The sequence below is a fragment of the Ananas comosus genome, linkage group 18 (genome assembly GCF_001540865.1).
Source record: "Ananas comosus cultivar F153 linkage group 18, ASM154086v1, whole genome shotgun sequence".
Classification (NCBI taxonomy): domain Eukaryota; kingdom Viridiplantae; phylum Streptophyta; class Magnoliopsida; order Poales; family Bromeliaceae; genus Ananas; species Ananas comosus.
The window spans coordinates 7,128,771-7,148,282 of record NC_033638.1 but is presented as its reverse complement, the minus strand read 5'-3'; the positions used below and the strand labels follow the sequence as shown (position 1 = coordinate 7,148,282).

The 19,512-nt window shown below is 36.9% G+C and overlaps 2 protein-coding genes across 3 annotated transcripts; one reads left to right on the top strand and one right to left on the bottom strand.

The window, feature by feature from the left end:
• LOC109723786 (protein SRC2-like) lies at positions 4,175-5,663 on the bottom strand. Its single transcript, XM_020252272.1, has 2 exons — positions 5,099-5,663; positions 4,175-4,975 (listed from the first exon to the last, which is right to left on the bottom strand). The coding sequence occupies exons 1-2, from the start codon at positions 5,555-5,557 to the stop codon at positions 4,619-4,621; spliced, it is 816 nt and encodes a 271-aa protein (XP_020107861.1). The 5' UTR covers positions 5,558-5,663; the 3' UTR covers positions 4,175-4,618.
• On the top strand, positions 9,875-18,928 carry LOC109723986 (lysine-specific demethylase JMJ25). 2 transcript variants are annotated; one of them, XM_020252548.1, is made up of 14 exons: positions 9,875-10,033; positions 10,164-10,775; positions 10,871-11,007; positions 11,770-11,869; positions 11,987-12,119; positions 12,219-12,273; positions 12,403-13,165; positions 14,502-14,831; positions 15,518-15,958; positions 16,044-16,116; positions 16,374-16,459; positions 17,767-17,886; positions 18,063-18,133; positions 18,661-18,928. In XM_020252548.1, exons 2-14 carry the CDS (start codon positions 10,287-10,289, stop codon positions 18,758-18,760), a joined length of 2,898 nt encoding a protein of 965 aa, XP_020108137.1. In that variant the 5' UTR covers positions 9,875-10,033; positions 10,164-10,286; the 3' UTR covers positions 18,761-18,928. The 2 variants fall into 2 exon arrangements, with proteins under 2 accessions (XP_020108137.1, XP_020108136.1); XM_020252547.1 differs by having other exon boundaries at positions 10,151-10,775.

Genomic DNA, 19,512 nt, shown 5'->3' with positions numbered 1-19,512 from the left:
AGAGGAAGTGATGGCTTCTTTCAAGAAAGAGAGAAAGATGCTTGGTCGAAGCCAGCACATTCCTTCCTCGGAGTGAGATGCGTTCTGTTGATATTTTTAAATTATTTTATGTGTTTAAGAAAAGAATTTTTTTTTTTTACTGGATAATTATGCTTCTTAGCCTTAAAATTTTAGTCACAATGTAAAATTTTACTGATATAATTTATTATTTTATAAACAATTTGTTCTCAAATAAATAAATATAGATAATTAAATTACTATTTTCTTCGTAAGTTTACATTTAAAGTATCTATGTTTGTAAAATGTTTAAATATTATGTTCAAACTCAGTTAGGGTGTGTTTGGTGTATTGTAAAAATAGTTCGAAAACAGGTTTATGGCTCGAAAGCTATTTTTTCATCGTTTGCTTAGGCATAAATAAAATTTTCGACAAAAAATACTTTCACATATTTTCGGTAAAATTCTCATTTTCGTTTTCCGAATAGAGGAGGGAAACAAAAAGAGGACTGAGCGAAACACGAGAAACGAATTTTATTTTGTAAATCACCACCAAGCCTTCTTCAAATTTTACCAATTTATAAATTATCACCAAAATTATATAAATCGCCTTCTTCAAATTTTAGAGTCAAAATAGATGGCACAAACAGCTCATTTGCTTGGATTAAATCACCCCAAATTTTCCCTCTAGCATAGACCGGCCCTTTCTGAAATAAAGAGGCGTGTTTAAATACCAAGACAAATCTTTTAAAAAAATTATTAAAATTTCAAAATTTGGAAAAAAAAAAATAATACTTCACAATTGTAGAGATTGTCAAAGGGCAGCCTAAGACAGCGTCCATTAGGGCGCAAACCACACCCCGTCGAAGTTGGTGAGTTGCATCCCTTTCGTGGAACTCGAAATCACACTAGTCGAGCACGAAATCGCGAGTTCGTGTCGTACGCAAACTCGCCACTACGTGAGACTGATAGCGTGTGCGGCGTCGTTGGCCCAACGAAAGTCCCGAGTTCGTCGCTACGTCCAAACGCACGAAGTCAGGTTTCATGAACTCACAAGTTCGTCGCCGGACTTTCGCAGAAACAAACACGCCCTAAACGTCTTTGTGTCTCTCTAGAAAAGGGTATTGCAACGTAAGCTCACTAAATTCACATGAATACAAACAATTATTTTGTATATTACTTATCAATTACTTGGTCAGTGCTTTACATTTGGTTTGAGATTGTTAAGAAAAAAAAAAAAAAACCCGTTTGTTTTCGTAAAAAATATCAATATGACATTTTGTACATTGCACTGTTATCCTATGGAAAAAATACAAACATATATCCTTGGGAAAAACTTCAAAAACACCCTATGTGGTTTCGCACTTTTTTATTTTAATATCATATGGTTTAAAGTGTATCAAATTAATATCATATGATTTCGCACTTTCTCACTTTAGTATCCTGTGGTTTAAGGTGTATCAAGTGAGTACTTTGTGATTTTATTTTTGTATCAAGTTAGTATCATGTAGTTTTATTTTTCTCTTTTTATTATTCATTTTGGATTTTTTTTTTATTAAATTAGTGACAAAGTTAAAACTAAAGAGTACTAAAATGAATATTCGATAAATCTAGATAGGATATCTGAAGTTTTTTGTACATAATCTAATGAAATATTAAACCACTGGATACTAAAGTGAGAAAGTGCGAAACCACGTGGAGGGTATTAATTTGAAGTTTTCCCATATCCTTGTGTATTGTCATTTTAAAATGAGATTAGATACCAAATGGAATTCTAATTTCATGGCTGAATTTACTACAAGTTAGAAAAATGAGACGTGCACATGTACAAGTGTAAATTTGACGACTCCATCATCATAAAATTCACAAAATCCAAAGAAAATCTTATTAACAAAAAAAAAAGGAAAAACTTGTATTAAAAAAAACTGGCAATTTACCTCTATTCAGAGGATTGCTCATAGGGTGCGTTTGGTTCGCGCTATCTTTTAAAGATTCCTAATAATCCAATGAAAATAAAAAAATATGACGGTGTTTGGCTAAACGCACTAAGTAATCTAGTTGGTAATATTGGATTCACTTGGGAATAAGATTCACCCCAAAGAACTAATCTCATTCCCTTGAGGGAGGGTGGGTATCCTCATATTAATGGATTGGGGTAATCATAATATGTCTAATCTCTTTCTTTCTTCCTACTCGCCGGCTAATTGATATTATTTTTCTTTACACTCTAACACTATATATCTCTCTAAACTTATTTTTCCCTCTAAAATTCAACTTTTTTTTCTCTCTCTAAACTAAACTTTCTCTCTCTCTTTCTAAAATTTCAACTCTCTCATTCCCTCTAATTTCGACTATATTTTTCTTTCTACTCTCTCTATCTTATACTCTCTCTCTCTCCCTTTTTTCTAAATAGATGTTGAAATTTTTAATAACATTATCTAAAATTAAATAAATAAATAAATTAATTAATTGTATATTTTTTGTAATATTAAATAACATGGCTAATTAATATTACCGTGCGAACCAAACACAGGAATTCCACATTCTTAGTAATAGAATAAATAGGAATAAGATTCTCGAATATCTTTTATTCCTAATAATCTTTCATAATGCGAACCAAACGCATCATTAGTGGTATATTAGAAATATGTTGGAACGTAGAAATAGTATTTTTAATATTAGTCTTCTAAGAAGGATAAATTAAAAAGTCGAAAATTTTACGAGAATATATAATCAATTGCCCCTTTATTATTTAGTGAGCTCCATAATTACAAAGTTTTACAAAGTCTCAAAGGCGCAGCAACAACAAAATTCTTTTATCGCACTGAATATTTGATGGTAAAATTGGTAAGTACTTTACCATCAAAATTCAATATAATATTTTTAACGGATTATAAACGAGCGGTTTAGCCCAAGTACCAACTATTCCAGTGGCCCAGCACGATTTTCTTTTTCTTTTCCCTTCAGTATTTTTCCTAATTTTCTTTTATTTTAAATTATTCAAAAATAATTTTTCACTTAACTCACCAACCTGATGAGGTGTTTGGTAGACTAAAGTTTAGTTTGGTATTGAGATCTATCTAACAGAGTTGTGAAAAAAGCGTTGTTGGTTGCTGAATTTTCCGATCCTTGACCCTGTCAAAGATACTCCTCGAGAAGCGCGTCGGGGTGAGAAACGACTGCGGATAGTGACCCTCGAAATTTGCGCCCTTCGACAGATCAAGCGATTCGGCTGACGAGAAATCGAGCCAGCCGTGTCCGAAAATCTTTACTATAAAACTGGTTCGGCTGGAGAAGCCGAATGTATGAACTATGCAGAGATCAATGTCGGCAGAAGAGCCAAATAGAAGAAGTATACAGTAACTGGTCGGCTGAAAGAGCCGAATAAATAAAATATACAATGACTGATCGGCTGAAAGAGCCAAATGCCTAAATATATATATATTAATAAAACAGAGTGTGCCCGAAGGGCATACAGACTCTATAAATATGTAGTTTACAACGGAGAGATGCCCATAGGGCAGACAGACTCCAGAGTTCTACTTAAAAACTACTCCTACAAAAACAGTAAATGCGAAAAAGAGAAAATGACATTTAGACTACTCCTAGAAAAACGATAAAATTGCAAGAAAAATAGAGTGGTCTTCTCGTTCAGGGGGGAGAAAGACCCCTTCAGGTGCCTTATTGCCGACCCCTGATGTACCACGTGTCCCTATTGGATCATACGTGGAATAGGTCGGCATGTTAATTTCAATTTTGGCATCAAAAAGTATATAGAAATATGCTTTTATGTTCTCCGGTGGAACCGCAGAAAATATATTGTAACCGATTCATCGATATGCAAAACGCAATATTACGTACGAAAACAAACAGGCCAACGTACTTTCCCACCGCACATAAAGCAACTTCCCTGCAATCCCAAACGAAGTCTAAAACGAATTGAAAAATTATTTTCTGTATGAAAAATATTTTTTCGCTTATTTAGTTCAACAAAAAAATACATAAAAATATTTTTACGGATTTGAAGAAAAAAATAAAATTTTTCGATTAAAATGAAAATTCAAGCCGCGTAAAATTTTTCCATTCATTTTTTCTCTACTAAATCAAACAAATGTGATTTTTTCCAACCAAATAAGTGTAAATAATAAATTATTATTTTTTCTACCAAACAACCACTATAAAACGTTAAAAAAAAATTTCACCGAAAATTTACACGAAAAACTATTTCTCACAGTTTACATTGAATCAAACGGGGACCCTTAACTAATAAAAAAGATCCTCCATCTTCTAGATTCCTCCACTGCATAAATTTTAATGCTGAAGAGCAACAAAAATAAAAATTTACAATAATTACGTACAAAATTTTACTATTACTGCAGAAAACTTAGAATGCGACCACAATTAAGTACTTATACAAAATTAATTAATCTAATTTCATAAAAGTAATCTTACTAATATCATCAGCCAAGAAATATAGAAAATTTGAGTGATATTATTCGTTAGAACTTAAGCATCATCTGCACATATACACAACTTCAGTAAGATAACAAGCATATAAATATATGTAGTCAGGAACAAATAGAAGATATATAGAGAGAGGCAACGAACTAACCTTAACACGACTAGAAGCCGAATCCACCGTCGAATCCATCGCCGAACCCGCCGTCGAAGCCGCCGCCATCGCCGATCCCGGCATCGTAACCGGCGTCATACGCTGCGCCATCGGAGAACATGTCGCCGATTAGGAGCCCCCCGAGGGCCCCGCCGAGGAGCCCCGCCCCGAGCCCCATCCCCAAATTGTTCCGCCTCGGCCGCTGCGGAGCCGCCCCATACCCCGGCGGCGGGTATCCGTACGGCGCCGCCGATGGGTATCCGTACGACCCCGGCGGCGGATACAGCGGCGCGCCGTATCCGTACGACGGCCGCTCCGAGTANGCGGCCGAGGCGGCGCGGCATGGGCGGCGGCGGCGGCGGCATGCCTATGCGGCGCGGCGGCATGAGCCTCGCCGGCAGCATGCCTATGCCGCGCGGCGACATAGGCGGCGGCCCCAGCATGCCTATGGGTAGCCGCCGCGGCATGCCTATGGGCGGCGGCCCCATACCCCGGGGTACGCCATGACGGGCTCGTCGGCGGCGGCCGGAGCGGCGATTCGATCGGCGAGCTTGTAGGAGAGGTTGAGGAGGCCCCTCGGCTTCCCCGATCCGATCTTGCGAACGTGGTACGAGACGACTCGGGGGGATCGTGGGGCGTCGCCGCCGCCGTCGCCGCCGAGGAGCTCCTTGAGGGGGACGCGGACCTCGCCGACGTCGCGGTCGCCGAGGGCGCGCTCGGTGCGGAGGAGGAAGCGGAGGTCGCCGGCGACGGGGTCGGGGACGGCGAAGCGGAGCGTGGCGTTCCAGCGAGGGTTCCGGCCGCCGGAGCGATCGGCCGGCGTTCGCTGCCGCGTCCGGGGATCGCCGGAGATGGAGACGACGGCGTAGACCTCCATCTTCGAGAAGAGGTTCACGTCCTTGAGGTCCGTCGCCGAGATCAGGGTGACCTCGAGGATCCTGTGCGCCATGGGAGGCGGAGATCGAGGAGGAATCTAGGGTTAGGGCTAGGAGATTGGAGAGAGGTTTCGAGTAAGAGGAAAGGAATAAAGAGAAAGAGAGAGAATAGATGAAGAGCAGCACTTACGAGCGGTGAGGAGATCGGTTGTTTATATAATAATCCTACAGCGTAGAATTACGGAAGTGCCCCTGAAGCTCTTTCCGTGGATAATCTCGGAATCGACACGTGTTCGACTAAGGCACTATGGCGGCGCAACAAGGATGTATTTTATTTTTTTTTTTAGAAATAGCTAGCAAGCTATCCGCTTCGTTTATTTCATTTAGAAATAAACTTAGTAAGAAATATGAATCAACTAAAATTCGAACTTGGGTCTCGAATACCAACCACCAAGCCCTTTGCCACTTGCTCTAGGGACAGTTGGTGCGCAATAACGATGTATATATAAGGGACAAAAATTTGGCGTACATAGTCCCTGTACATAAAAATTTGGAAATTGTTCGGATCGGCGCCCGTGGCAAGTTGTATTTATCTCAACCGTTTAAAAATTATATTATTTTTTAAAAATTAAAATTTTTAAAGTTTTATTTTATTGGATGATTGAGATAAGCTCGGCTTGCCGCATTATGCTAATCCGGATAATTTTTAAAATATTATGTTTGGAGACTATGTCTATCAAATTTTTGTCCGTATATAAGAACTTGTTTATTTATAGACTAGTATACACTATATAAATTTTATAATAAAGTTAATTTCATTGAGTTTCATATATAATAATAAGTATAAAGCACAGCGAATTTATTTCTATAAAATTTAAATTTTTATATTTAATTTTATAAAACTTTCATAATATTTATATTTATCCTTCTAATTTATATAGCATTAGTTATTTTTTAATAAAAAATAAGTAAAATAATATTTTTGCCACCATAAATATATCTTTCAAAAACTTCAACTATTAAAATTATACAAAAATATTCTTTTAAAAATTTTTAACGACCATTTTATTTCTTTCTGCTATCACAAATAATATAAAAGAGGTAAAAAAATCAATTTACTTCATCACTAATCAAATTAAGTATTTTATCTATAGTTAAGTACATTTTTCTAATGGATCATAACAGTAAGAGTATATTTGAAAATGTTTAAATTTTTGTAAAAATAAATATTAGAAGTTGAACTCTTTGTAAGGATATATATATATATAGAGAGAGAGAGAGAGAGAGAGAGTTCGGCTACTATACTATTAATAGCACGAAGCACTTGGTGCTACCAAGTTTTCCGCCGTTAGATCTATTCTTTTGATCATTTTCATCCGTTAGATCATACTATTTCAACCAACCACTTCACTCAACCTAGGGGCCCACATCAATCCTACACCACATATCTCTTAATCCAATGGCTAAAAACTTGGTAGCACTATGAACTTTGTGCTATTATATAAGGCATAGTACTAATTTTATATATATACTATAATATATATATATATATATATATATATAATAGTATATATATATATATATATATATATATATATATATATAGTCCGGCTGCTATGCTATTGATAGCACCAAGCACTTGGTGCTATAAAGTTTTCTACCGTTAGATTAACCACTTTGATTATTTTTACCCATTAAATTATAATATTCAACCAACCACCCATTCAACCTTAGGAGACCCGTATCATCATAACTGCATATTTTTTTATTATTTTTATTTATTTATTTTCTTAAAAATTTTATACTAGTCCATAAGAGGATGAAAAAAATCACAACAATCAATTCTTTTATTATTTTGTTTTTGTCTCTCTCTTCTGTAATTCACTTTGGCACTACTGAGGGTAGAGGCAATTATGACATTTTGGAAAAGTAGAATTATAGGCGGATTTAACTTACCTTAATATAGAAAAGAAATTTGTTTAAAAGGTGATTATATAGGTATGCTTATCTTTCATTTAAATTTATTGTCTTTAATTATTGCAATACCAGTTATGAACAATTTGAGCATAGTTATATTTAGCAATTGGAACTGAGATCAACTTGGACGTATTTTTAGTTGTTGCATTCGGATTTTCTTGTGTGACTTTGGCTAAACAATTGCTTCAAATGTATTAAACCAAATATTTAATTTGAATTTGTATACAATTAAAATTACAGTGCAGTTCTGTCCGACTGCCCACATGAAACCAAATAACTCCTAACCGGGGTTAGTATCCTGTCAATTTACAAGCTAATATAAAGATAAGAGAAGTATCTAACAGAAGATAAGTGAAAGCCCAGTGATATTTATATTTGCTTTTCTGATCTGTTACTGTTAAATTACTATTTATTTTTAACAGAAGGTAAGTGAAATGATATCTTTGCCATTACAAATATGTCTTTTCAAATATCCTTCAAAAAATTTTCAATGGTCATCTTTTTTCTTTATAAATAAAATATTATTTTTGCCATCATAAATATAAAAAGGGTAAAAAAATCAATTTATCTTATTTACTAATCAGGATTAAGTATTTCATCTATGGAGTGAGGCTACTATGCTATCGGAAGTACGGAGCCTTATGTGCTTCCAGCTTGTTTTCGATGTTGCGACTTTCGAATCGTCGATCGGCTCCGTTAAATTTGATCTAGAGTATTTGAAGTACCTAGAAAATAAATTTTATGATTTTACGATATCATTTGCCTAGTGAACGAAGGGGCTCAAAATCAACGGCTGAAAATAAAAATCTTACAAAATGTAATAATATGATATTAAAATTTTAAATCAAAGATATTGATCTTGTTTTATATAATATAAAGAATTTTCTATCAAAATTTCATGTGATTTGGATATTTCTACACCGTTAAACTTGCAAACGGCACACTACGGCCATTGAAATTTATTAATTTTGAGTCCATTCGATCACTAGGCAAATGATATCGAAAAACAATAAAATTTATTTTCTAGATACTCCAAATACTCTAGATCAAGTTTAACGGAGCCGATTGACGATTCGAAAGTCGCAACATCGAAAACGAGCTGGAAGCACAGAAGGCTCCGTACTTCCGATAGCATAGTAGCCTCACTCTTCATCTATGAATATTTATAGTTCTCTAACAGATTCTGACAATAGGGATATATTTGAAAACGTTAAATAAATATGAAAAATTAAATTTTGTAGGGACAAATCTGTTATTTGATATGTTTATATAAAACTGTAGAAAATTATCCCTATAAAATAAATAGAATATTATTTTTATTATAATTATTTTTGTTTTATGATACACAGATACATTTTCTCTAGGGCTTTTTTTCAATTTAGCCCCCGGGCAAATTTTTATATTAAAAATAGTTCTGTCAAAATTTAATTTGCAAAAATGACCCTGGTCTTGCCACGCAGGCGCCACGTCAGCGCCACGCGAGCAAGACTGGGGCCAGTGTGTTAAGTTGAACACGGTGAACCATTCACCGTGTTCAAATACGGTGAATGATTCACCGTGTTTCACACGGTATATTTATATTCCCTTTCTTCTCTTTTAAAGATGTTAACGGGTCGGGTTTGAATCGGGTTTTTAAAAATCCGAAATCAAATTCGAAAATCAAATTAAAATGCGAACACGAATCCGAGCCCGGCGGGTTTTAAAAATCCATATCTATATCCATATGTTAAAGTTATATGGGTATGAATTTTTAAAACCCGTTGGGTTCGGATTCGGGTTCGAGTTTTAATTTGATTTTCGGATTCAGATTCAAATTTTTTAAAACCCGATCCAAACCCGACCAGTTGACATCTCTAAAAGAGAAGAAAAGGAATATAAATACACCGTGTTCAAACACGGTGAACGGTGAATGATTCACCGTGTTTGAACACGGTAAATGATTTGAACGGTGAATGATTCATCGTATTCAACTTAACACACTGGTCTAGTCCTGTCCGCGTGGCGCTGGCGTGGTGCCTACGTGGCAGGGTCATAGCCATTTTATAAATTAAATTTTAATAAAATTATTTTGAAAATAAAATTTTTTTAAGAGGCTATTTGCAAAAAAAAGCCCTTTTCCCTAGTCTCAAATGGATTACCAAACTAATGCCAACAACAGACGTTTACTTGCTGGTGCTTCCTACAGTCTATGGTCCTCCAAGTCAACAACGTCCCACTCTTTGTGCACAGCTCCCCCAGACAAAATTCCCAAAATACCCCTACTCTTCTCCACAATCCCACCACCGCTTCCGCCACCACAACCACCAACGTTCCAGGGGTATTTTCGTAATTTCGGCGACTCTCGGCGGTTGCCTTTCTCCTTTCTCTCGGTTCCGTACTCCCCCCCAAAGCTTCGTATGTATGTATGTATGTGTGGATGTATGGAGACCTCCGCAGCGACACTTCACCCTTCGCGTATGCGTCGCCTTTCCCCTTTTTATTTACCCTTTCCGAGTAGTCCCCGTCGCCGACACCTCGCTCGGATCCCCCCTCCTTTACGACGCCCGCCGAAACCCTAATTCGCCGATCCCAAGGTAAGCTTCTCCCCCTCCCTCTGCTTCGATTCTCCAATTCCTTGTTGCTTTTCGCGGATTATGTGAATTTTGTTTTTCGATCTTGTTCCGGGGCGGGCCCGTGGATCGTCGCGGAAGTCGTGTGATCTAGTTGTTTTGAGCTAGTGTTAGGGATTCGTTGATCGTTCGATCGGTTTTGGATTGGATGATGGGGTCGGGATTAGGGTTTTGGAGGGTTTGAAGGCGCGGAGGTTGGGGGGGAGGGGGTGGGAGTATGGAGGATAATGCGGGGATCCCGGAGGATCTGAGGTGCAAGAGATCGGATGGAAAGCAGTGGCGGTGCAGCGCGCCGTCGATGCCCGACAAGACCGTCTGCGAGAAGCACTACATACAGGCCAAGAAGCGGGCGGCGAATTCGGCCCTGCGGGCCAGCCTCAAGAAGGCTAGGAGGAAGTCGCTCGGCGATGCCGATGCGGATGCAGATGCGGATGCCGACATCTACTTGGAGAGAAAGCATGGTGAGTCGGGGTTGACGAGGTCGTTGTCGCCGGTGATGAAGTACAAGGAGAGGATGCCAAAGGGGGTCGCGGCATACTCCGCTGGGTCGATGGTGATGAGGGGTTCTCTCCCACACGGTGGTTTTAATAGACCTAATGATGAGCTGCCGAGTGATGGCACTCAGGCAGAGGAGAATAGGGCGAGGTCGGTGTACAGCTCGCCTTACAGTAAGGAGGTGAAGAGCTTCGGTGCGACTGGTGCAGGGGTGAGTTTTGTTGCGTTTTATCATAGCACTTCCCATTTAACTAGAAATGTTGAATTTCTACTCAAGAAGTTACACTATTGATGATTATGCGATAGGAGTATTTTGGGAGAAGTGCTGATTCTTATGGCGCAGTCAAGGGGTTAATTTGCCATCAGTGCCGGAGGAGTGATAGGGTGGTATGGTGTATTAGCTGCGAGCGTAGGGGATACTGTGGCGTCTGCATTTCAAGATGGTACTTAACATTGCACTGAGGTTTATGATTTTAACTTTACATACTCTTGAATCTTGATCATATCAAACAATGTCGATCTTCAGCTCTGAACCGTCCTTTTGAACTTTTTAAGCTTTTGGCACCAAAATAAGAGATTTGCCAGTGAAATTAATGATTTCCATGTTTCCGTAATAATGGAAATGATAAGAGCCTTTTTGCTTCTAGTCCCCCAAATCTCTTCCTTATTTCTCCTATATGCTAGGAGTTAATTCTCCTTTCTGAGAGGAGTAAGGAAAAGCTTATAAACGGAGTAATTCTGGTGTGTTGGAATAGTATAAAAGACGAGAATAATTGCTACTCTTCCCAAGAAGTATGATGTGGCATCCCTACTTGAATATCTTGAGTTGGGATGTATCAGTTGATAACTGTATTCCTGAGATTTTGATTGGGAAGGATTTGCATCAAAATTCTTCTTAGTTATCCTGATCGCCACACACAAACGTACGCTATTGATATAGTATTTCAACCTGCAGATAGGCTATTACCATTTGTAACTTCTATGCAGGAGTTATCTTTGTGGACCTGCTGCCATGCCTGATGGATAATGAATTTTTCTCGTGTTTTTGCTTTTCAAGTAATATAGATCTTTCAATTAATCATGTGGTTGATTCTGTACATTGTTGTGTTCTTCTTTGCTAGTTATGATTTCCATGTTAGAGATAAGTTACATTGACCTCCAATATTCGTTTTCTATTATGTCTCCTGTTGGAACTTACATAATAGGTATGCGGAGATTCCACTGGAGGAAATACGGAAGGTTTGTCCGGCATGCCGTGGTATTTGCAACTGCAGAATCTGCTTACGAGGAGATAATTTGATTAAGGTGCTTCATACTCTTCATTTGTAGTTTAGATATGCCACTGTTTCTCACGTCGCTTCCTTACAATCTTATTTTTAAACATCTTTTTAATTAATTATCGAACTGTAATTTTCTATTCAGGCCAAGGTACAGGAGATTCCTGGCATAGATAAGTTAAGATATCTTCACAGCCTTCTAGTCTTTGTTCTCCCTGTGCTTAAGCAAACCTATGCTGAACAATGCTCTGAAATGGGAGTGGAAACAAGAATTTATGGTATTTTAGGGTCCCAATTGCTTTCTGGCAATTTTTCACTGTTATTGCAACTTTTTCTGTTCAATTTGCTTCCATTATTGATTGTATGCATTATTTTAGGACCCAAAGTTGATATTCCCAGGGCAAAAGTAAATGCAGATGAGCAGATGTGCTGGTACGCAATAATCTCTACTTTTATTTCCTAGCAATATTAGTGGTAAAAGCCTGAATACATTTAGCTAGTAGTTACTTTTCTTTCATTATTTGAGAGGTTCTGTGTTCATTAAAATATTCTTTCCTGCAGTGATTTCTGCAAAATCCCTGTTTTTGATTATCATCGACACTGTACAAAATGTTTATATGATTTATGCTTGACCTGTTGCCGGGATATTCGACGAGGATCCTTGATCAGTCTGGAAGGGGGGTTCGTTGAACTTCAGGTTCCGGAGAGAAGTAAAGATATTGATGCTGCAACAACTAGGGCAGAACAATATGCTAAAAGAACCAACGATAAGTCGCTATCTTGGATAGCAGATGAAAATACAATTGATTTTGCTCATCTATTTCCTGCATGGAAGGCCAAGAATGATGGTAGCATTCCTTGTGGAGCTGATGCTGGTGGTTGTGGCTCCTCAAAATTGGTTTTAAGACGCATACTTAAAGTCAACTGGATTGGTAAACTTGTTAAAAATGCTGAGGAAATGGTTAAGGGATGTAAAGTACGTGATTTGGACTATTCTGATAGGTGTTCTTCTTGCAAAGGTATTAGGAGTTTGGAGTCAAAAGACTCAAGTGATTTTAGTCTTTTCCGGTGCTCTAACAGAGAAGGAAGCAGTGACAACTCCTTGTACTGCCCAATGTTAGACGATGTAAAGCATGAAGGCATTGGTCATTTTCACAAGCACTGGATCAAAGGTGAGCCGGTTATTATTAGACATGCATTTGAGCGTTCGCTGGCATCAAGCTGGGATCCATTAAGTATTTGGAGGGGAATCCAGGAGACAACAGATGAAAAGATCAACCATGATTTGATTGTCAAGGCTGTGAATTGCGTGAACCAATCAGAGGTGAGAACAAGGATTGGACCATACATTTTATTAATTTTCTCTATTGAATTCCTTAAGTTGATAATTCATTGTCTTGACTAGTAGTTTTTTTTTTTTTTTTTTTTTTTTTTTGTAGGTTAGTTGTACCATATAATGCGCTAGAGCTCTTCTAACAGTCTTGCATATAATAATACGTAGAACTTAATAAATATTTCTTATCTGGTTCCATTATTGGATGGTCTTGTCAAGTTTTCCTTCTGTGCTTGTTCGCATGTATCTTAATTGTTAAGAAGTGGCATGCTAATATTTGGTATTTCATTACTTTGTATCCATCATTCCATCTTTCTTACCAAATTGTTGCTGTCTAGCTCACTGGCTGGTTTCTCATTTCTGTTGTTGATCAAGCTGCGCAAATGACCCAACTTAATGCCTATTTGTTGAAGTAAACATATTGGGTATCGGTGTGGAAGCCGAAGGTTTTGCATATATTTATCCCTATAAAAGTGCATTTTGTATTCCCCTCGCAAGTGTGTATTTCACTAAATGCCCTTTTAAATAGTGTTGTTTCTCATGCATTCCTTTGTACAATGGCATAAAAATTCTTTTGTTTGACTGAGGTTAAATCCCAACTATAGCCCTGGTCATGAGTTAGACTATATGGTCTTGTAAAGATGCCATTATTGGTGCCATGGTGCCTACCTAGATTTTGGGCGCATTTATATAAATTATTACGGTTATAATGGTCATTTTGCTCTTTTAAATTAAAATTTACTGTTTTGTATGGACAATCGTGGATGGGCATCTGTGCAAGGGTGCCATATTTGAAAGAGTCTGCAGAAACTTCAACTTGAGAGGGCTATACAAAAAATTAGATGCATTTTAAGGGGTTGAAAAAAGCTTACATATGCGAATGTGGAATGCTCCACGCCCCTCACTGCCCAGAATATGGTCATACCTCGAGGCAATCTTTTTACATGTTCAAACACTGCAAGCAATGTTGCTTATTAATTATTCTCAACTTCTGCTTTTATTTTTGCATAGAAAACTATTTAGTAGTGCAACTTACATATGTTTCTGTTGAAACTTTTTATCATTGTAGGGTATAGGGAAGGTATGCAAGTAAAAGGATAGTTAAATTTAGTGAAAATTGTTCTGTTGAAACTCTGTATCCTTATAGGATACAAGGAAAGTTGCGATAAACGATCAATTACATTTAATGAAGGATGTTTAGCTAAATGGTCCTATGGAACAAAAGCAGAAGTCCCCTTAATCTCTTCATTGATCTCTTTCAGAAAATTTTTTAGATCATTTTGTGGTTGCTGAAATTAATTTGTTAATGGATTTTAAAATCTTACAGGTTGATATTGAAATGAATAAATTCATAAAAGGATATTCCGATGGGCGTATACTTGTGGATGGTAGATCACTGATGTTGAAACTAAAAGACTGGCCAGCTCCAAATATTCTAGAGGAGTTCTTAGTGTGCCATAGACCTGAATTTCTTGTGAATTTTCCGTTAGTTGATTTTATTCATTCTAAATGGGGTGTTTTGAATCTTGCTGCCAAATTGCCCCATGATACTATACAGTCTGAAGGAGCTCCCAAGCTGTTAATTGCATATGGAATTCATGAAGAGCTTGATAGAGATTATTTTGTATCCAATCTCCAGATTAATATGGGTGATGTGGTAGGTCCTTTATGCTCCTTTTTGTTTGAGTATTTTCTCTTCATCTTTAACACTTCAATAAAAATGTTTTTATTAATAAATATCCACCACTAAATTTAACAGCAAGAATACCCTTGTTCATCTATTTGTTATTTATGTGTTGACTCCTGTTTTGCTAGATTATAACAAAATAACTTTGTTTGATTATCTAGCCATATACAACATGTTATCCTTGGTATAAGAATAATATGCCTTAGTTTAAATTGAATTTCTTAAATGCTAAGCATAATGCAGAAGTTTGCCGAGACTACTGCTGCTCCCAGCACTGCTTAATTTTTTTGTTGCTTAATTTTTAAACTCAATTTTCTTTTCAGAGTATCACATGCTAATGGCTTGCTATGCTGTTAAGTTCTGCTGATTGTAATACCGCCGTTTATACGCATCTGATAAATGATTCTTTGAGATTACTTCATCTTCGAAGGCTTCATTGTCCTTCAACTGTAAACCATTTAAGGCTTCTCTCTGGAAACCCTATGAAATGATTTGGTGTGTATGTTTTCCTTTTTCTGGTAGATCAATTTGCCAAATGATTCGTCAAGAATAATTAGCTTGCCATAGTAGGTCACTTTTAGCTTTATATTCTTACATTTTTTTAATATTTGAAGAAATGGAGTAACTAAATGGACATTATCATTTGGTTATTACAGGCTTATATGTTGATGCACACAGCCGATGTGCATAGTAAATCTCTCAAGAGGTGTGGAACTGTCCAAAGTGAGAAGATCTCCAAGGAAATTAATGCCAAAAGATCAACGGGGACTGCACATGTATCTGATAACATGTATCTAGATGGGAAGACACACGCACTTGATCTAACACAAAGAGAACATAGAGAGAAGGAAAATGTTTTTGGCTTCAGATATAAAGAAGAGAATATTGTTGAGAATGAATTATGCAATGGTCCTGAAATTGCTTCTGTAGAAAAGAGAGCCTACGACTCTTGTCGCTTAGAGAGAAAAAGAATTGATGCTTCAGACTGTTCTCTGGGTGGTGCTGTTTGGGATGTATTCCGCAGGCAGGATGTCCCAAAGCTGAATGAATATTTAAGGGCTCATTTTATGGAACTTAAAACTACTAGTCCTCATTCGGTAAATTAAGTTTTCTGCATGCAAATAATGCTGAAAATATACTTGTCTAAATCAAGGTCTAATGGTTGTTGTACTTTGTTCGCAGATTACTCACCCTGTTTATGATCAAGCTATAGTCCTAAGTAAAGATCAAAAAAGGATGTTAAAAAAAGAGTACGGTAAGTAGAAGTATCTGAACTAGTTTCCATTTTTAACTTGTTGAAGAATTGTTGTGCTTTAAGAAGTGCATGTTCAGGTCTCTAAACCTCTAATTTCATCAATATAAATTAACACCCCAAACCTAATACCTCCTCCCCACAACCACTTTCATGTTTTCTTTGGTCATTTAACAAATTTCTCAGTTATCAAATCCAGAAGTAGAAATATCTCGAATATCTCTAGCCTTGACCAATCTTTGCATTTTGGAACCTTACAGGAATAGAACCCTGGACGTTCAGACAGCATGTTGGGGAAGCTGTGTTTATTCCTGCTGGATGCCCTTTCCAAGTTAAATTTCTTCTGGTGAAAGCTTCTGAACTCTCACACTCTTGGCATCGTTCATAAAATTATATATATCAGTCAACTCTGAAAATATTGAAGTAAAATCTTGGCCTGTAATATAATCATGCTTATATTCCTGTGGGAAGGAAAATCTGATGGGCCACTTTTAAGTACAAAATTTATCATGTCATTCTTTAGTAGATTTTGAGAAATGTTTGTAAATTGATATTAGTGCAGGAGGTGCTTGTTTCGAATCCCACGATGCTCATTCACTATTTCATTGAGAAAACAGTCACCACAGCACCACCCATTAGTTCAGAGTCTCGATCTTAGATCTGTATAGAAGTCGTGAGCCTAGACTTTAGGATTGTTCTGGATAAAATATTCATGTGCTTTTTTCTTGTAGCTCAAGCTTTTAGAGGAAATGTTTGTTTGACATACCTTCTTCATGTGCTTCTCTTTAGCATAATAGATAGTGAAGATAAACTGCCATTCTCTCACGGCATCTCTGTTTTAGAGAAGTAGGTAATTTTTTCTTTGTTTTTGTTTTAACTAGAAAGCTAGAAAATTACTGTGCATGGATACACTTGTATAGTTACAGATATGTGAAATGCACAATATGAGACAAATAAAAAAAAAGAGCATAATAGGAAAATGTTAAGTCTTCGGACTTCAGAGGCTTCCCTGCTGCCATCCAGAGTGTCTACCTTCCCTTAATTTCCATCTTGAAGAGTTCAAATTAATTCCTTTGGTCTTCAAACCTGAGTGAGTAGGTTTTCTTCTTTCCTGATTGCTGAACTTATAACAACACTTCATAACTGAAGTGCATGTGTGCATTATTATATAGTTGCTTAAAAGAATCATGCATTTTACATGTTCTTATCGTGTGCACTTTACGCTATGGAGTTAACTCTTTTTAAGCAGTTTTAAGTTGTCTTGATTTTATTATGCTAGTTATTATCGACAGCAGCGAGAAAATTTCTGATACAAGTACAGTGACCAATTGCAATCTCCATTTGGAAGCTGATTTTGCATTGAATACTATTGTAGATAGCAAAGACCTTTCACACATTCATTGTCCATTCATAATATATTCATCTGTATGTAAGGCATGGACATTGGTCGCATGCTTTAATGTATTTTTCTTAATTTGATTTATTAGATGCAGATTAGATTACATTGATTGATGCTACTTTTTTTTATCCTTACTGCTATGTGCTCATCACTAATGCTGGTTTAGCTGGAATAATGATTAGCGTTCTTTTTTCAGAAGCATTTGCAACAATAGTTGCACTAATTACTTTTCTCTTCCTTTTTTTTTTTTTCAGTCTTCAGTTCAACTGGTGCTCGACTTTTTATCACCGGAGAGCTTAGGGGAGTCAGCTCGTATGGCACAAGAGATTCGTTGCCTCCCAAATGACCATGATGCAAAACTGAAGATGTTTGAGGTTCGATCAATGATTCATTCTCTTAAAGTAGTTTCTGCTGCACAAGTTCTGCTCTGGTTTCTTCTAGATCTTAGAGTTCCTGTGCATTCCATCAGTAATTCATCCATTCCTCTTAAAAGTAAGTTTCTGCTGTACCAGCCCTTCTAGATTTCACAGTTTTATGAGTTCTCCTGCAGGTGGGAAAGATTTCTTTATATGCTGCAAGTTCGGCCATCAGAGAAATTCAGAAGATATCAGTTGATCCCAAGTATGTTAACAGCTCTTCAATTTTCCTTTTTGTAACCAGAAATTGGGTACTATTAATTTGCTGGTTGTGTTTGTCCTGAAGCATCCAGTGGTACACTGCAGTGTCTCAAAGATATGCATCTATATGTAAAATATTTACACACCCAAGATCTATGATGTTATTGGCCCATCTTAGCCTCCATTGGCTCACCTGAGACCTAGTATTGTCGATTTAAGGCATTGGTAGTGGAAAAGATAAACCATTTTATGAAGACACCCTCTTGGATGGGATTTGATAATCTCATTCCAACGGATTATTTTACTTGGCCAGATTCAATAAACCCAATGTCTCAGCTTTCTTCTTGTGAAACCCGTCTCTTCGTACTCTTTTTAATCCAATCCCAGATGCAAATGGAAGGGAGTTTGCAGGCTTGATGTCTATGACATATGCAGATGCAAATAAATGTTTTATTTGCAAGCATTCTAAGTATTATTATTATTTTTAGTTTTTCTTTTTAGCTGCTGATTATTTTTCCTGCATCTTTTCAGGCTTGATTCAGAACTTAGATTGCAGGATCACAACCTAACCGCGATGGTTTCGGAGAATTTGGATAAAATCATTAAGAGAAGGCAAGTTGTTTGCAGGTGAGGCTGCATGTGTTCCCTAAAAAGCTTCTGATTGGCCTGTATATTAAGATATTATTTGCTCGGATGATGTAAAGAAATTAAAAAAATGTATTATATGGTGTGTCATAATTTGATTACATGTAATTTTCACAATATTGCCAATTTAAGAATAAATTATATTACATCCTAAGTCTCTCTCTCTCTCTCTCTCTCTCTCTCTCTCTCTCTCTCACACACACACACACACACACACACACACACACACACAAGCAAACATGGCACACGAAAATTTTTATGGAACTCTGTTCTACGCTAGTTGACGCAAACTTAAAGACCATGATAGAGGTTTGCTTCTTCTATTTGTTTTGATGCCTTGTTTCGTGCCATGTTTTTGTGCCTAAGAATGCTAAATCTAGAGCACAACTGAATCATTTGTCTTCCTAATTACTGTTGTCTTTTTTCTGTGCCTCTTCGGTTTCTTTAGGAGGCCTTAGCTGTCTTCATCTTCTACGCTTAATTTATTTTGCTTAATGAATGAAACATGTAGTTTGCTATCTCTTTCTCAAAAAAAAAAATTATATTACAATTTCAGTTTTGTTTACGGTAAAAGTCTACTATTAAATGGAATAGTAAAGAACACTCTTTGTAGCCACATAGTAATAATAATACAGTATTTTATCACTTTATAATTTACACTTTATTACGTTATATTTTGTAAACAGTATTATTTTATTTTTCTTGTTTAGTACTAGATTCTTATCGTGAAGCGGCAAA

Coding starts and splice junctions, on each gene's coding strand:
- LOC109723986 (XM_020252548.1), top strand. CDS start 10,287: ATGGAGGATAATGCGGGGATCCCGGAGGATCTGAGGTGCAAGAGATCG. Junction 15,959..16,043: donor AAACTACTAGTCCTCATTCG/GTAAATTAAGTT, acceptor CTTTGTTCGCAG/ATTACTCACCCTGTTTATGA. Junction 17,887..18,062: donor CAAAACTGAAGATGTTTGAG/GTTCGATCAATG, acceptor GTTCTCCTGCAG/GTGGGAAAGATTTCTTTATA.